The 19,280-nt window shown below is 42.2% G+C and overlaps 1 protein-coding gene across 7 annotated transcripts in view; it reads right to left on the minus strand.

The window, feature by feature from the left end:
* The window catches only part of INO80D (INO80 complex subunit D), an 81,688-nt gene that overhangs the window by 12,719 nt on the left and 49,689 nt on the right, over positions 1–19,280 (minus strand). For all 7 annotated transcript variants that reach the window (XM_055120525.1, XM_055120524.1, XM_055120519.1 and 4 more), the window contains 5 exons: positions 18,116–18,340; positions 10,718–10,827; positions 8,465–8,598; positions 2,629–2,846; positions 1,732–1,889 (listed from right to left, as the gene is read on the minus strand). In XM_055120525.1, coding sequence (XP_054976500.1) covers positions 1,732–1,889; positions 2,629–2,846; positions 8,465–8,598; positions 10,718–10,827; positions 18,116–18,340 — 845 coding nt within the window. The remainder of the gene's footprint in view (positions 1–1,731; positions 1,890–2,628; positions 2,847–8,464; positions 8,599–10,717; positions 10,828–18,115; positions 18,341–19,280) is intronic.

Below are 19,280 nucleotides of genomic sequence, written 5' to 3' on the forward strand. Positions count from 1 at the left end.
ATTCAATCTCTGGCACAAAAGGGAGGAGAGGGGAGGGATCAGAAGAGGAGAGGAGTAAGGGGCAAGGAGGGGAGGAGAAGGGAGGGGAGGGGAGGGGAGGGGAGGGGAGGGGAGGGAAGGGAAGGGAAGGGAAGGGAAGTGAAGGGAAGGGAAGGGAAGGGAAGGGAAGGGAAGGGAAGGGAAGGGAAGGGAAGGGAAGGGAAGGGAAGGGGAGGGAAGGGAAGGGGAGGGAAGGGAAGGGAAGGGAAGGGAAGGGAAGGGACATTCTAAGAGTAAAAACAATTTTGTTTAAACCCACTAAAACACTGGTTGGATTTGGAAATATGTACTTTTTAGAGAAGTACAAGATGAGGTGTTAAAATCAGGACAAGCATAGGTTAGAGGGGCGGGAGCGATAGTGCAGTGGCTCTTGCCTGCCAACCCAAGTTTGATCAAATAAACAAGCAACAACAACAAAAACAACAACACACACAAAAAAACAAGCATAGGGTCAGGGATGTGTCTGAGTGGGACAGGACATGCTTTGCATATGTGAGACCCTGGGTTCGACCCCAGCATCCCTCACATCACCGATACTGCTGGGTGCAGTCTGCAGAACCACTACCACCACCATGACGACAAAAATTAGGACAAGTCCTGAGTGACTCCAGTAAATTCGACTTTCAAAGTGTCCTTTGCTCAGCACACAGTGTGCAGGGTCCAGGGCGAGCAAGTATGGGCTACCCTAGTCTAAGGCCAGCGTTTCCAGCTGCCCCCGTGCCATGGCTGCATATAGTCTCTCTCCACATTCCTCTTAGGGAGGAGAGCTGGAGGCCTTCCGAGGGGATAGAGGCTTTTAAGTCTGAGATAATCAAAGAGCTACTCCCAAGAGACTACTTGATTTGGCAGAGATGGAGAAACCGGGCTTGCATGCGTAAAATGGAAATGATTTCTGTTCACACCCAGAGATGCTCAGGATTTACTCCTGGTGATGCTTGAGGGACCATAATGGGATGCTGGAGATTGAACCTGGATTGACCTTATATAAGACAAGCACCCTACTTGCCATACTGTAGCTCCAACCCCTGGAAGTAAGAATTTTTTTAAATTCTCTTTAAAATAAATAAAAGCTAAAATTACTCAAAGAAGTTTCACTGTTAATTGATCTATATAGCCTTTGGGATGTTAGACCTTCTTCCCTTCTGAGAAGGAGAGGAAAACCCTAAACCTAACCCCTAAACTAGTTTGAGCAGTGCTATACTTTCTAACTAAAGTGAAAAATCTTAACTTATGAAGAGGGATGTTGCAAACACATTTCAAAAATGACAACTAGTTTCCTTCTTAAAAACTTAATGGAATATTATGCAGAATCATGCAATTTACAGTAACATGGACGGAAGCAGAGGATATCATGCTGACTAAAATTGGTCAAAATGAAAGGAACAGAAACAAAATGATCTCTCTTATATCTGGGACTTAAAGATACACAGCGAGGTAGCAAAAAAGATCTAAAGGCAACATAATGAGTGAACTGATCCACACAATTGAGTTGGGGGTGGGGGGGTGGGAAGGGGTCGGGTTCCTCAGGGGAGGGAGATGGGTATGCTGATGGGTGATGCATGTGGTGTTGGAATTATGTCCATGAGAAACCATTAATCATGGTATTAGAAATAAAAAAAAAAAATTAAAAAATTTGAAAAAACAAACCTCATTTCAAAATCCGGGTGTCTCGGATAAAAACATTGACCCTACCTTCAAAAAAATCAAACACTTGTAGGTCATCAGGGAGCCGTGGCAGGACATCCGAGAAGTCCTCCTGGTTCAGTTCCAAGTCATGTGGAATGTCAGTGATCTCGTTGGCAATGTCATCCGGCAACTCATCAGCACTCAGCTCTGGCGTGGACGGGCTCCTGGGGAAGAGGACACGGTGACTCCCCCACTTCCCCTGCACCATCACTACGACACCCCCCAGGACCAGCACACCAAAGAGAAAGCTGGGAAACTCTAACTCCCAAAAATCTCCCTCCCTATTCTATGCAAAGGAAATCTGACCGCAGCAAGAAGGATGTACACCTTCTGGCCACTCTGCCCGCGACCTTTCCCCAGGCACGAAGGGAGGACAACTCCTTATTGGTGAGGGTCTCACCTTAGATTTGTAGAAGGAACTACAATTCGGCTAATCAAGTGGTCTTAATGCATTCTAGCAGAATTTCAAATATGCCCATTAATAATTATTTTTAAGTAAGCACACAAAACTTTAGTTGAACAGAACTTCATTCATTTGATCAAAATGAATATGCGTACTCCTGCCAAAATTATAATGCAACAGATTTCTGCTGATATATCTGTGGCGGAAGATGCACACATACGTACATGTATATGAAGTATATTTAAAATAGAACATTCTGAGAGTATACAATTAAATTCTTCATTTTCGCACCTGCTCTTTTTGATATAATCAAGTGCTTTCACAGATCTAACCGAGTTAGGTATTAGGGTAAAATCTGTACTAGGAACTAAATGGCCTCGGCTGACCCACCAAGTGGCTTCTGTAGCCTGGTTCGAGCTCCAGCCAAGCTGGTAGAGCTAGATGTCTAGAGAACCCTCAGAACAGGTAGAGGAAAGGCAAGTTCTGGGGCCGTTACTGACCGGATCTGAGAGGCCTCCACTGGCAGTGAGACGCTGGTGGGCATGCTGAGGTTGCCCTGGGGGACAGCAGGGGGGATGGGTTTTTGGGGTCGACGAGGTCCACGCCTTCTCTTCTTCTTGTGTTTTTTGGTAAGTGCAGGAGGCTTGGTTTTTTTCCTGGGTTTCCTCTGCTGCTGGTGCTGAACTTTACGGGAGCTGTCTCCTCTCAAGAAATTATCCTTTGGAATGAATAAATGAGTGTTTTTAACTGATTTTTTCTTTTCAAAAAGAAGATTCTAACACGTATTTAAATACAAATCTCTTATTGTTGGCTTACAATATTTTGGAGGTTTAGAGTTTCACTTCACACCTTTATAGAATTCTCACCACTACTACCACCCAAGGTCCAGTGCCACTCCACAACCAACGAGACCCTCTACTCACTCCTTCTATGGCCAGCACCCATTCCTCTAACTCCTTTCCATCTAACTCTTTTCCCGTAGTTTTGACACAGTCCACTTGCTTCAGTTGTTCATATTCCTCATTTAAAGCAAAACCAGCTGGTAATTATCCTTTGACTCTCCCTTCTGGCGGTGCCAGGGAACAAACCCAGAGCATCATACAGACAAGGTATTCACTCTACACAGAGCTACATCCAATGCCTAAAATTTATCTCTTCATTCCCTATATAATGCACAAACATACTATGTGTCTAAACATGTACATGCAACGATACCTATATGAACAAATATTTATTTCAATTTGAAAGAGTTAATGTCACATAATTAATGACCCACCTTTGAAGACATGGGTCATAAAAGTTTTAAATTTTAACTTGAGCTCTCAAAGAATTTACTCTTCTCTGAGAAAAATGTGAGAATATACAAATGAAAATTGGGCAATCATGATACAAATACTCTCTGTTTACCCATGCACAATCAATTATCTTGTTTTGTGGGATTAAAAGATAAGTAGCATTCTAAATGATTGGGATAAAGGGGATAATCACTCTAGGCTAAAAGAAATTGCACAAACAAGACAAAAAATTAGCATAGTCGAATCTTTTGTTTAATAGGGAATAAATATAAAAGTTAGCTACAAAGATGTTTAAGACCACATCGTGTATGACTATAACTATCCCATTCAGGATCTTAAATTTTATTTTATAGGCAATGGGAAAAGCTTTTTGATGAGAGAAGTACCATGAAAAAAATGTTTTAAAAGGATTAAGTACCTTGGTTAGCAATGCTAACGGATAAATGGTAAGTGGAGGCAGTAAAACATAGGGCTATTTCAATAGTCAATATGAGAAAAATGACTTACAGGCAAAGACAGTAGGAATGAAAAAGCAAAGGCCTGTTGAGATAGAAATATCAAGATTTGATAGCCTTTTGAATGTTGAGAGGTGAAAGGAATATAAAACTCTAGGGTTTCTCATTTGGGTGATTATTAGATGGATGATACAATTAGAATAAAGAACAACAGCAGAATAAAATAGATTTAAAAGAAAAGTTAAAGAATTAGCATGGAGGGGACTGGAGCGATAGCACAGCTTTTGCCTTGCACGCAGTCGCCCTGGCTTCGATTCCCAGCACCCCATATGGTCCCCTGTGCATTGCTGGGTGTGACCCAAAAAGCCTAAATAAATAAATAAATAAATAAAATTAAAAAAAAAAAAGAATTAGCATGGCTTACATAGTGTTCAAAATATGAACTGTCTGGAGAAAACTTTTTGGCTCACAGGAATGAAAAAGGATAAAGACAGAGGTTTGGAAATTACAACACAGTGAAATTCTCTCCAGTAATTTTAAGGGCTGGAAAGATAAGGCAAAAAGAGAAGACTATGGGAAAAAGAAAAAACAAATTAATAAAAACTGCTCCAACTGTCTGAGTAGACAAAGGAAGAAGGACAATAAGGAACAGGAAATATACTTAGCTTTCTTCAGGCAGTATCTTTAAACCTAAATGCTGTATTTCCTAACTCCAGATGCACATTTTAATATCTATGCAACTGGGGAGAATTAATAATGATGGTGGACAGAAGATGGTCATTGTATTGGCACTGCTTACACTTGCTAAAAATTGGTTGTAGCTCTCTGAACAGGTATTGTCTGGATAAAGGTATGTGCATTGTTGGGATTGCATTGGGAAGATAAACTAGTATATGCACAAACACGATGAGAAGTGGAGCATAAAATTGATATTAGTGAAGCAAATATTCATTATTGAAGATCTGACTACAATTCCTTTTTTTCTCCCCAATTACACAGCAACACTATAAGAGAAAGGAAAAAAACCACAAAGCAGACAAAACTGCATTCTAGCTTAAAATCTCAGAAAATATACCTGGAGGTGCATGAAACAAAGTGCTTCTTACAACTAATGTTGCCTTTAATTTGAAAGATTCAGTTAATAACCCTTAACTAAATACATTTCTATATGACATGTAAAGTCATATATATATATACATATATACACATATATACATATGTCATATAGAAATGTATTTAGGTAAGAGTTGTTAGCTGAATCTTTATACATATACCCTGAGCACTGTGCTAGAATTTCAACCTTATGCTACCAAGTCCTGATCTGTAGGCTATTTTTTCACTCTGACACATGTCTGGAATTATTAAATGTTTACAAGGGGTAAACATTGTCTTACTTGCTGTTTTTTGCACTTACGGTCTGCAGAACAATAATAGACAAATAGTAGAATGACTCAGTAAGTATCTGAGGTATAAAAACAATAAAAACACATTTATTCTATTTATTTATTCTATTTATTTATCAGAGTTGCAGATCAAACTCAGAGTCACATACATGTGAAACCTGAACCTTATCACTGACCTACATTCTCGAACAGAAACACCTATTTCTTTATTTTACTAGAGGCCTGTGGTACCCAGGGAACACAGAGAGCTACATCCAGCAGCAGTGCGGGGTGGCAGGGGGTGTGGCAAGGGTGGGCTGCGTATGGGACTGAACTTGGGGTCCTGAATATGTGAAGTATGTACTTCACCTCTCTGAGCTATCTCTCCAGCCCCCAAAATGCACCAATTTAAAATGACTATAAGATACACAGTTCCAAGAGGCACAAGTAATGATATATATAATCTCTCATCAGTAAAATCAAATCAAAACCACCATAATATAGCACTAAAACCAGTGAGAGTGACTATTATCAAAAAGAGAAGAAATAACAGGTATTGATGATGCTATAGAGAGAATTCTCACACTGTTGGTGGGAATAAAAGAGTGTAGTCTATGGAAAACAGCATGTCTTCAAAACATTAAGACTAGAAATCTATGACCCAGCTATTCCACTGCTGGGTATTCATTCAAAAAAGAAGCAAACAGTAATTTGAAGAGGTACATGCACCCCTATATTCACTTCAGTATTATTTATAATCGCCAAGATCTGGAAACAAATTGATTGCCAAGGGATGAGAAAATAAAGAAGACATGATGTCTCGACACACAGTACTATACAGCTTATATTTTTTGCTTTTTAGGTCACACCCAGCGATGCTCAGGGGTTGGCTCTGCACTCAGGAATTACTCCTGGCAGTGCTGGGAGACCATATGGGATGCCAGGGACCGAACCTGGGTTGGCTGCGTGCAAGGCAAACGCCCTACCCACTGTACTATTGTTCCAACCCCAGCACTACGAAGCTTTTTTTTTTTTTTGGTACTATGTAGCACTGTAGCACTGTCATCCCGTTGTTCATCGATTTGCTTGAGCGGGCACCAGAAACGTCTCCAATGTGAGACTTGTTGTTACTGCTTTTGGCATACCAAATATACCACGAGGAGCTTGCCAGGCTCTGCTGTGCAGGTGGAATACTCTTGGTAGCTTGCAGGCTCTCTGCGAGGGACATATTTTTATATTTATGTACATGTATGTACATATAAAAACCTAGAGGATATTCCAACCCTAAGAATGGAGGCTAACGGGCAGCAAACCATACTGGTCACCTTGTAGCCTTTTTTGGCCTTTCAACAGATCTGAAATCCGATTATTTCAACAGAATCATCATTCTGGTGACTACTAGATTGATGGGACTTTGCTAATTCCAAATGCGATACTTATTTTTTGGTCTGATACTGTTGAATGATGGATGGGATCCAGGAACATGACCAACCTTGTGAGTAATCACAGGTAAACGGAACGGCCTGCTAGGATGTGGGGAGCTTGGCGAGTGCTGGGATGTGGGGAGCTAGCTCACCCTTATTCCTAACATTGTCAGATATTTGATGCAAAAGGCCCCTTCCATCCTTTCAAATGTCTTTCTACACACAGTAAAGTTCATTCAAACTGTTTCCAGTAGGGGCCAAAGAAATAGGACTGCAGGTAAGACAATTGTCTTGTACCAGGTTTAATTACTTCCCAGAGCACCACCAGAAATAATCTCTGAGTATTTCTGGGTGTGACCCAAAAATACAGAAGAAAAGTTTAAAAATTAAAAACACAATCCCTTCATTTCACTCCATTAAGGAACCTTGCCAGGGCCATTTTCCTAAGATGAGACTTTCAAAAATATTTATCCTGTATACTTATACAACGCTAATCAGTACCTGAATACAAGGGAGGCAGTACTATGTAGCTTTCTAAAAAATAAAATCTTGTTATTTGTGAGGACATGGATGGAATAACGGAATGAAGAAAGACAAGTATGATTTTATTTTACTCATATGTAGGATGATAAAGAAACAAAATGAACACACAGAAAGTCTTAGACGTAAGAAAAGAACAGTGGCTATAAGCAGGGAAGGGGTATTAGTGTGGGAAAACTGGGCTAAAGAGGTCCAATGCCTGCAGAATGATAGAAACTAGACTTTGGTTTGGTTTGGGCTTTTGGGCCATACTTGGTGATGTTTAGGGGCTACTCCCAGAGGTTCTTGGGGGACAATTCGGTGTGTCCAACCTGGGACTCCCTCATGAGAAGCATGTGCTTAACCTGTTAATCTCTCTGGCCAGAAACTAGACTTTTAATCATGATCGCAATAGTATCTAGAGATGTTAAATTATAACCCTGCAAACCTGACTGCAGCATATAATGCTAAAGAAGCAAAAACCCAATGTTACTTCAATAAAAATTACCAAAAACAAAAAAAGCATTGGGGAGAGATAGCTTGAAGAGCTGAAATACATGTGTACACTAGGCCAGGAGTTCAGTCCCTGGCACCACATGGTTCCCTGAGCACTGTTGGATCTGGCCCTGGTGGTCTCCATCATTGCATGGGCTTAAGCACTGAACCATCAGGGCCACACAACAGGAGCTAGGTATCACCTGGGTCCCCTGAGCACTACTTTGGACCCTTCACCTCAGTCCAAACTAAACTACACTAGTTCAGACTTCTCTCTCCTCCAAATTACTCTGAATTAATCAGAACTTAGAATATTAGAGCAATTATCAACTAAAGCAAAAATAAAACTCAACAGAATTATAAGTTTTAGCTGCTGGCCAAAAGCTTATGAAATATTCAAGACACACACAGAATTTTATTAAGACATAAAAAAAAAAAACCCTAGCAAAATAAAAGCAAAGAAAGAGGTGGGTAAATCTACCTTTTATAAGAGAAACTATCTTTTGGAGAAATCAGGTAAAGAATAGGATAGATAATAAACAAAATGTACAAATTTAACTAATAAATATCTTGTAGGATAGCATTTGTTTAAAACATGAGAATACAAAGCCACGTCAACATTCTGTTGAGTAAAATACAACAGATCAATAAATACCAGTTTTCTAAACTTGTCTCAGTGATGGACAGACACCTGGTTGACACAGTCACAAAATACTGCCCAGTGACCTTGGCTACATCTGGTGCAGAGAACAGGCTCTGAACTTACCATTTTTTTGGCATGTTCTTCACACAGAGGGGTCTGGTGTGTAATGTCAAACACCGGCACAGAGCATTGCTGTCCGTCTGCAAACCTGGCCGTGCAACTGGAGAAGAGCTGCTGAGAGCGGTTCAAGAGGATATCTGTTCATTTGAAGTTAGGGATAAAAGACACTGAGCATTCTATGGAATTTTCTAATTTTCATATATATCACTGTCACGGTCATCCCGTTGCGCATCAATTTGTTCGAGCAGGCACCAGTAACGTCTCTCATTGAGAGACTTATTGTTACTGTTTTTGGCATTTCCAATACACACGGGTAGCTTGCCAGGCTCTGCCGAGCGGGCTTGATACTCTCGGTAGTTTACCGGGCTCTCTGAGAGGGGCGGAGGAATTGAACTCGGGTCAGCCGCGTGAAAGGCGAACGCCCAACCGCTGTGCTATCGCTCCAGCCCCACACATATATATATATATGTGGGGCTGGAGTGATATATATATATATATATATATATATATATATATATATATATGATTTGCTTCTCCCCTCACCTGTATTTTGTAAGTTGTATTATCCATTAAGGCTGAAGCGCCAAACCAATTACTGATATGGGGGCACAGTAATAAGTGGATCTGTCACCATCATTTATCAGAAGGAGCTTCTGAAGGAGCTTCCCTGGCTGCCAGCAGGAGTCTCCTTCAGGGCCCTTCTGAGGTCTGTTATCTCCAGAGGCAGGGTCATATTCCCATCTGAACGTCCTAACTGCTACAGGCTCCACAACAGTAAATTTTAAAGTCAACTTTCTACTACAGCAAACTTTTGCGAATGATACTGATCAAGGAAAATTATGATTATTAAAAGAAAAGAAAAGAAAAGAAAAGAAAAAAAATCCCTTTTCTGGGAGTGAGGAGAGAGCTTAAGGGCTGGAGCACAAGCTCTGCGTGTGGGACCTGGGCTGCATCCAAACCACTGCCAGGAACGACTTGGAAGCCCAGAGCACAGGTGCAGCCACTGAGGCCCTACTGGGTGCAGACCACAAAAACCCAACCACAACAATTAAAAATAAATCAATAAACAAAACAAACCTCATTTATGTAAATTTAGCTGGGGGGGCGGGGGAAGGCACGCATGATGATGCTCAGGAGTTACTGCCAGCTTAGTACGGGGGCAAGTATGCAACTCCAAGGACTGGGACCCAGCTCAACAGAACTCAGCACAGGCGCTGCATGCAGGAGGCCTGGGTTTGTTTGATCCCTGCATCACAGGTTTCCTGCATACGGAAGAGAGCAACCCAGAGCACAAAACCAGGAGTAACCCCAGCATCACCAGGAGTGGCCCCAAAACCAACCACGCAGATTCTGATCTTTTTTTTTTTTTCAATTTCACATTTCAAACACCAAGTTTAAACTTATGAAAAATTATTTTAAAATTTAAAGTTCAGGGGCCAGAGCAATAGCACAGCAGGTGGGCGCTTGCCTTGCACGTGGCTGACCCGGGTTTGATCCCCGACATCGCGTATGATTCCCTGAGCACTGCCAGGGATAATTCCTGAGTGCAGAGCCAGGACTAAGCCCCAAGCACTGCTAGGGATGACCCAAAAAAACAAACAAAACTAAATAAATTAAATAAATAAATGTCACTGTCATCCCGTTGCTCATCGATTTGTTTGACCAGGCACCAGTAACATCTTTCATTGTAAGACTTATTGTTACTGTTTTTGGTATATCCAATACGCAAAGGTAGCTTGCCAGGCTCTGCCATGCGGGATCGATACTCTCGGCAGCTTGCTGGGCTCTCCGAGAGGGGTGGAGGAATTGAACTCGGGTCGGCCGCGTGAAAGGCGAACACCCAACCGCTGTGCTATCGCTCCAGCCCAAATAAATAAATAAATAAATAAATAAATAAAAATACAAACTTCATTATTAAAATTGGAGCATCGTTCAGGAACAGGGGTGTAGCTCAGTGGGAGAGCACTTGCCCTGCACAGGGAGGCCCTAGACCAAAAAAGAGGACGAGGATGGATATCAGCCTTATGTCACCCTCACCCACATTTTCCGGCACCCATAGTCTCAACCATTAAGTACTTTAGCCTCTGAGCACTGTTAGGTATTTGGATCAAAAAATAAATAAAAAGAAAGACAAGAACAAAACACAGGAAAGAGAGAAAGAGAGAGAGAGAGAGAGAATGAGAGAATGAAAGAATATAATGTCCAGCAGGTGCTCCCTACTTTCTCAATGAGCACTCAATTTAGACAAGAGGATACGTTGGAAACAATGTCTGGTGAATGGCAGGGCCTTGTTAGTGCACTGTTCGCCCTTCCCCGTTCCACTGCACGCTGCTGGTTCCACCTCCCTCAGCTTGGTCCGGCTTATGCTAAAAAAGGAGAAAATACAGTTAATTTTAAGTAAATGCTCTAAAAATGCAGGACAGTTTTTCAACATGTTACTACAATGCAACAACAAAGCTCTACCTATATATAATCACAAAATAAAATGGAATGTGAGGGCTGGAGAGAGAAGTACAGGGGGCAGAGCATTTGCCTTGCAAGCGGCCACCCAGGGTTCGATCCCCAGCACCCAGGTTTGGTCTCCAGAATGCACTAGGAACAATTCCCAAGTGCAGAGCCATTGGTAGGCCCTGAGCACTGCTGGGGCGGCTCCTAAACAAAAACGGAATGTGAATTATAAGCACCACTTCAGGTACTACCCTAGCTACTAACAAAATTAAAAACTGTAACGGTTAAGAGGTTCTGACTTCTCATTTTGCTTCTGTGGATCACATCTGATGGTGCTCAGGGCTTACTCCTGTTCTGTGCTCAGGGATTACTCCTGGTGGCCTCAGGGGACCATATGGGGTGCTGCCAGGGATTGGAATGAGTTCTAAGCATCTAAGGCATGTGCCCTACAGGCTATAGCTCTGGCCTCAAGATCTTGGTTTTGATTATATTTACATTGTCAGAGGTCTACATTTTTTGCTTCCTCGGTTTTCTTGGAAAGGGGGTTTAGGATACATTCAATGGTGCTCAGGGGCTATTCCTGACTCAGGAGTGACCCCTGATGGTACTCAGGAGGCCATATGTAGTGCCAGAGATTCAAACCAGGATTGGTTGGATACAAGGTAAGCCCCTTAACCCCTATACTATCTCTCCAGTCCTAACCTGTTGTTATCTAAGTGATATTCTGTTTTTTGTTTTTTTTTTGCTTTTTTTGGGTCACACCCGGCGATGCACAGGGGTCACTCCTGGCTCATGCACTCAGGAATCACCCCTGGCAGTGCTCAGGGGACCATATGGGATGCTGGGATTCGAACCCGGGTCGGCCGAGTGCAAGGCAAACGCCCTACTCGCTGTGCTATCGCTCCAGCCCCCTAAGTGATATTCTGGATCCTTCTCTTCCGTAGAGATGCAGTAGAGAAAGTAACGAGTCTGGATAAGGCAGATCTGGCTGTGAATCTCAGCTCTACCTTTGACTTAATACTTTAGACCAGCTGAAGAGTCGCTTCCTCACCTGTAGCAGTACAGTGCCTGGGGTATGTGCTGGGCGAGGGATCAAACTCACGGACTCCCGCCTTTGAACTGTTTTCCCAGATCACTGTAATTTTTTTAAACTAAAGGTGACCTGATACCTGTTCTAAAGAAGCATAATTCTATTAAAAATCATACATAATTTTCTATTTCTAAAGACACGACACCAAACTGTGTACGGCCCCACACTGAGTAGTATAGCTTCTTACATCTTCTACAAAAACATAACACCATGGTGTACTCAATGTATACGATGTATACAATGCTTCAGGTGGACAAAACTAAAGCTTCAACCGAAATTTATACACTTAAAAGCATAATAGCTGTGGATGTAGCTCAGGATTCAGCACATGCCTCACAGCTGGGAGCCCTTGGGTTCAATTCCAACAATAGCAAAAATGCAAATAAAAGAACCAGAAGTAGGATCTGGCTTAAATATTAGATAGCACTGTTTTAAAGCCTGTGTCAAACTGAGTGAATTCTTTCAATGGGTCGGGGATGGACCTTTAATTATCCATTCTACCTAATTATTGTTAAATAATTAGATATTGGAGATTTAAGATACTGGAGATTTAAGATACTGGAGATACTGGAGATTTAAGAACAAACTGTGCACTGTTTCTGCCCTCACAGAAATTATTGTCTAGCGTGAAGGACAGGCATTATAATAAAGATAAAACTCTACAATGAAGCTGAGTACACAGCACAATAAACACAGAGAACTGGGGTAGCTGACACCGTCTCTCAGTCCCTAAGTAAGGAAGCTGCGACCTCCAGGCTCTGTGCCACAGACACTGTCCCCTCCCTAGGAAAGGAACCAGGCTCCAAAGCTGAGCCTGGTCACCGCAGGCTTTTGCCATTGCGTACAGTACAGCTGATGCACAGTTTCACACAACATGCCCCCAGGGAGAATGCTTGTCTGTTTTTGAGATACCAAGTTGAAAATCGGGTTTCTTTTTCTGGCTTTTGGGCCACACCCTGGTAATATTCGGGGGCTATGTCCTGCAGCTCTCGGGGGATCACGCAGTATTGATCATCTCACATCTCCAGCCTACTTTACCCTTTGAATCATTTCCCTGGCCATAAGTGTCTTTCTCTTTTGGGGCGGGGGCACAGCTATACTTAGGAGCTACTCCTGGCTCGGTGCTCAGAAATCACTGCAGGCTTCGTGCTTGAGGTACCACGTGCTTCCAGGAATCAAATTGGGATTGATTGCATGGAAGGTGAGTGTCTTAACCCCTGCATTATCTGGCCCAAATATGTTGCTTCCTGTGTTTGTTTGTTTTTTTTAAGAGGGGGGACAGTCGTGGTGGTAAGAGCAGGGGGATGAAGGTACTTGGGCTATACTGGGCAGTGTTCAGGGTTTACTCCTTGCTCTGGGTTTAGGGGTCACTCCTGGTGGTGCTTATAGGCCATGTGTGGTGCTGGGATTGAACTTAGGTCTGCTTTGTGCAAGGCAAATGCCCTACCCACTGTACTATTACTAGTTACTTTCTTATAGGAAATATAATAAAAACTAAATAAACAGAACTAAAATGAAATTTAAAAAGTAACACAAGAAATACGACTAATAACCTCAAAGCACAAGTTTATTTTTTACTTATGTTTGTTTAGGACTGGAGCGATAGCACATCGGGTAGGGTGTTTGCCTTGCACGCAGCCAACCTGGGTTCAATTCCTCCATCCCTCTCGGAGAGCCCGGCAAGCGACTAAGAGTGTCCCGCCCACACAGCAGAGCCTGGCAAGCTACCCATGGTGTATTCTATATGCCCAAAACAGTTTCAACAAGTCTCACAATGGAGATGTTACTGGTGCCCACTCGAGCAAATCAATGAACAATGGGTCAACAGTGCTACAGTGCTATGTTTGTTTAAACTCCTTTTTCCTCAAGTGACTCGGTTTATCATAAAAAGTTAGAATTACAGGCTGGAGAGATAGTATAGCAGGTAAGCTGTTTGCTTTAAATGCGTCTGACCCAAATTCAGTTCCCAGCACTGCAAATGCTCACCCAAGCACCCCCAGGAGTGACCCCGGAGGGCAGAGTCAGGAGTAACCCCTGAGCACAGCTGGGTATGACCCCAAAACAAACAAAAACATTAGACTTACAGACAGAAAATTATTTTGACTATGAATGCTGTACTGCTGAGCTACATCCCAACCCTCTTATTTTGACTTTTAATTTACCATTAATTCCAGTGTCTAGAGATACCACTGCTAATATTTAGGAGTATAAACTTCTCACACATAAATACATTCACACTTAAGGTTGTCATTTTTAAAAATGTAAGCAAAAAATATGAAATAAACTCGATACAGAACTAAGCCTTTTAAACTACTTTCTTGGAGAGACAGTAGAGCAGGTCAGACATTTGTCTTGCACACAGCCGACTCTGATTCAATCCCCAGCACCACATACAGTCCGGTAAGCCCTGCCAGGAGTGACCCCTGAGCACAGAGCCAGGGATCGCTGCTTGCTGTCTCAGGATATGGTCCAACACCAGAAAGTCTTTCTTAGTTAAAAAGAGATGTTTTAGAAATGTTTTATTCAATTTAAAGCTTTAATTATATGGTTTAGTTCAAACTAAATGGTAATTGCTACTGCTCAAAAACATATGTAACTGAATTCCATGTGATTTAGCTTAGAGTATATAGTTGCATTTTAAAATAATTTCAATAAGTACATAGTCTAATTATGATTCTATTTAAATTTTCAATACCTAGATACACAAACTTCCCAAATGGCAATACATCAGTATTTCTTATCAAACTATCAGAAAATATTACAATTTCAATACATGGGTCTTTCCCTCAATGAAATGGTATGGAAAGCAACAGGCTCGAGACCAAACAGGCAGTACAAAGGTTAAGGACTTGCCTGGTACGTGGTTGTGACCGCTGCAGCCTGATCTGAATTCCTGGAATCACTGATGGTTGCCCTGCCCCTGGCCCCAGCACGAGTGATCCCCGAGCACGGAGCCAGTCATACCCCTGAGCACCACAGGTTGTGGCCCCAAAACAAACAAACAAAAATGGCAAATTATGTTTTAAAAAGCATTCTTTAAGAACATAGATGACTCTCTCTCTCTCTCTCTCTCTCTCTCTGTCTCTCTCTCTCTGTCTCTGTCTCTCTTTCTCACACACACACACATTGGAGAGGGGAGAGAGGTGTATATATACAGATATATCTCTACACATATTATTTATTTTTTTATTTATAGATAAATATGTTTTGGTTTTGGGGCCACACCCAATTGTGCTCAGGGTTTATGCCTGGCGGTGCTTGGTGCTTGGGGGACCATATCTGTGGTGTTAGGGATCGAATCTAGAACCTAGGTTAGACACATGCAAGGCGAGTGCCTTACCCACTGTACTGTCTCTCTGGTACCAGCTACGATATTTTTAAAGGGGAAAAAAAATCGACAAAAATTGGCAAAATGAAAGTGACAGACTGTGAAAAGCACAGCGGTTCCTGAGGGAAGGGGCGGGGCTAGAGGAGCGGGCAGAGGGGTCATTTTGACAGTCCAGTGGAACCCCAACATAGTGGTGGGTGCTGTGAGTCTTACAGACCTAGAACTCCTGATATTTTATAGTACTATAAGCCAAGTAAAATTCAATAAAAAAGAAAAAGGAACTAGACATAACTTCAATAGTATAGCTCAAGCTTTACCTAAATACATATATAAAATAGAAAAAGTCTTAAACCAACCTCTCCAGTATAAAGCCCTTCAAAGAATTAATGTGAGCATATGGTCATAATTCAATGTTAAATGAAAATAAACAGAAAATGTTAAAAATACATATAGCATAATCTCAAGTTTTTGTTGTTGTTGTTGTTTTGGGATCACATAGTTTACTCCTGTCAGGGCTTGGGGGACCAGATGTGGTGCTAAGGATTCAAACCAAGGTCAGCAGCATGCAAGGCAAGTGTCTTAACCCCTAGACTCTCTCTCTGGCCCTCCAGCTGTTTTCTTTTTTCTTTTTGGGTCACACCCGGCGATGCACAGGGGTTACTCTTGGCTCTGCACTCAGGAATTATTCCTGGTGGTGCTCAGGGGACCATAGGGGATGCTGGGATTTGAACCCGGGTTGGACGCGTGCAAGGCAAACGCCCTACCCGCTATGCTATCACTCCAGCCCCTCCAGCTGTTTGTTTTTAATATAAACACATGGTTCACTGAAGATTTAGGCACATCAACACACACCCCACAAGAAAAGGACTAGATTCAAAATGTTCATAGTGCTTGTTTTGTTTTGGTGTCATCATATTGATTTCGCCACTTCTTTATTTTTCTAAATTTTGCACGACAAACAAGTATCTGTATTATAAAAACACATGATTTCCTTTCTCCCCTGAAATACCTCAGTGCGACAAAATACTTTGTACATGTAATAGGTGGGATGATGCAAGTATTAATATAAAATGTACTAGCAAAAAAAATGAATATTTGGTTTTTGAGCCATATCAGGCAGTGCTGAGGGCTAACTCCTGGCTCTGAGTTCTGGGATCACTCGTAACAGGGTTCAGGGGACCACTGGGGAAGTGGGAATTGAATCTGTGTTGGCCACTTGCAAAGCAAGCTCCCTGCCCATAATACTGTCTATTCAGACACCTAGAAAGACAATGTTTAATGCTAAAAAAAAATAATAATAATAGAAAATTAAAAAACAGAAAAGACTACTTTTTGTTAAAAATACATGTCGGGCTATAGCGATAGTATAGTTAGCAAGTGGCTGACCTGGGTTTGATTCCCAGCATCCCATATGGCCTCTTGAGCACCACCAGGAGTAATTCCTGAGTGCAAAGCCAGGAGTAACCCCTGTGTATCACCAGGTGTAACCCAAAAAGCAAAATATATATATATATATATATATATATATATATATACATACACACACATATTTCAACTATTAGAGGCCTGAGAAATAGTTCAAGGATCTGAGGGAGTCTGGGTTTGAGCTCCAGCAGCACACAGCCCCCCAGGTACTGTAAGAAGGGACCCCTCAGCAGAGCCGGGAGTAACTCCTAAGCACTGCTGGGTGCAGCTCCCAAACAAATCAAAACAAAAAGTACAGTGCTTATAAATGTCATGTTATTTGGGGCTAAAGAGTTGATACAGCAGGGAAGGTAATTGCCTTGCAAAGAGCCAACCCGGGTTTGACCTCCAGCACCCAATACGGTCCACCAAGCCCACCAGAAGTGATTCCCGAGCCGAGCCAGGAGTAAGTCCTGAGCACTGCTGGATGAGATGCCTGAGTGATCCCTGAGCACAGAGCCAGGAATAAGCCCTGAACATTGCCAGATATGGCCCCCAAACCAAATAAATAAATAAATAATTTTTCTTTCTAATACATTTTATAGTGATTTTTTTTTTATTTTTTTTTTTTTTTTTTTTTATCACCGTGAGGGTACAGTTACAGATTTATAGACTTTTGTGCTTATACTTCCCTCATACAAAGTTCGGGAACCCATCCCTTCACCAGTGCCCATTCTCCACCACCCGTAAACCCAGCGTCCCTCCCACCCTCCCCAATCCCATCTCCCCCCCACCCCACCCTGCCACTGTGGCAAGGCATTCCCTTCTGTTCTCTCTCTCTAATTAGCTGTTGTGGTTTGCAATAAAGGTGTTCAGTGGTTTGCAATAAAGGTTTGCAATAAAGGTGTTCAGTAAAGTTTTGGGACCACATCTAGTAGTGTTCAGGAACTGTGTTCAGTTGTGTAGTTGGGTGTGTATCCTGGCAATGCTCAGGGGACCATGCAGTGCTGGGCAGAGTGCCCATACCTCCCAAAGCAAGCCCTGCGATCCATCCCTCTGAGCCATCTCCCATCCTCAGCATGGTCGTTGCTCAAAGACAGACAACACTGTCAAATCTTCATTGAATAAATGTTAATCAAATTGAAAACTAATAGCAGTATGAGTATTGGCAAAAGTAGAATATCTTAATTTTACCATCAGTTTGTGGCAGTTATTTTTTGTTGTTGTTGTTGTTGTTGCTACTATTAGAGAACTTCACTTGAACAAAAGCAAACTACAATGCTTAAATGCACACTGTCCGCTGTGTCTCAACTATTCTCTTAAAAGACGGCAGAAGGAGGTGGAGAGAGGGTCTTGTGAACAGCCGGTGGCAGGGGACTCTCACCTGGTTTGACTGCACGCAGCCCTCTGCAGCTCTTGGATCAGCTGCCCGGCACACTCAGGCTCCCTACTGGCCGCCTGCAGCAATGCTTTCCGAAACGTGTGCCGGCATTTCTTTTGACGAGACTCTGCCCGCTCCAGGCGGCAGAGGTGCTTGTATTTCTGCTGAAAGTAAGTGCAAAGTTGGGTCACCCTGGAGCTCCTACTCTCTGTATCGTCATCATCTGACCTGCAAATGCAAGGAGAGAAGTGAAACACTTCTTACAACTCAGGATCACTTTGGAAAGAGAAAAGTGGGCAAGGAAGGGTGGTGGCGGCAACGTGAGAACACACTTAGGCAAAATTAAAGACAGAGAATTCCAGTGGCGTGAAAAGCCCAATATTTCAACAATTAGGCGACAGACACATTTTAACCTTAAAAAAAAAAAAAAAAACAGAAGCAGCAGCGTAACCTTAGCCAGTCATAATTAGACACAGAATGTATCAGTGTCTTCTACATTTTGAGTGACATGGGATTCTTGGGGAGAATACAGTTTCTTTTCCTTTTCTTATAAAAATGTCCAAGCAAATGACATGGCAGTTATGAGGAGACACTCGGCATAATTTCATAAAAGATAGATCCAACTGCTCTATTTTTGGTATGACCCACAGGGAGGGTTACTGAAGGGTTGACTGAACTGTCAGATGGACTGTTTCCACTACCCCAAGTCTCACCACTTTGACTGTAGATATCACATTCATGCTACAGCATGTTATCTTTTATAACGACATGAAATATCCTACGTAACATATCTTGTGTATCTGTATATGTATACAGAAACTTGAGTTTGGCTACTACAATACAGAACGGGAAGGGCTCATTGAGGATCAACAAGAAAATGCCAGCCGTGCAGTTCTACAAGGCACTTTCATCTGGACCAACTGGGACTTCACTTTGCACTGTGAGGAATAGTTTTTAGTCTCCTTGAAAACAGACCTGTGTTATTTACTTTATTTCTCTTCTATTACAACAAGTCAACGGCAACCATGTGCCATTACAGAACACAGGTACTTTTCTGCAGATCGTTGCTTGGTTTTTCTTGCTCAAGTGTTTCTGTCAGAATAGCCCAAGTGCTTCTATCAGAATAGCCCAAGTGTTTCTATCAGAACAGCCCTTCCAGTAGATTCTG

The sequence above is a fragment of the Sorex araneus genome, chromosome X (assembly GCF_027595985.1).
Source record: "Sorex araneus isolate mSorAra2 chromosome X, mSorAra2.pri, whole genome shotgun sequence".
Classification (NCBI taxonomy): Eukaryota; Metazoa; Chordata; class Mammalia; order Eulipotyphla; family Soricidae; genus Sorex; species Sorex araneus.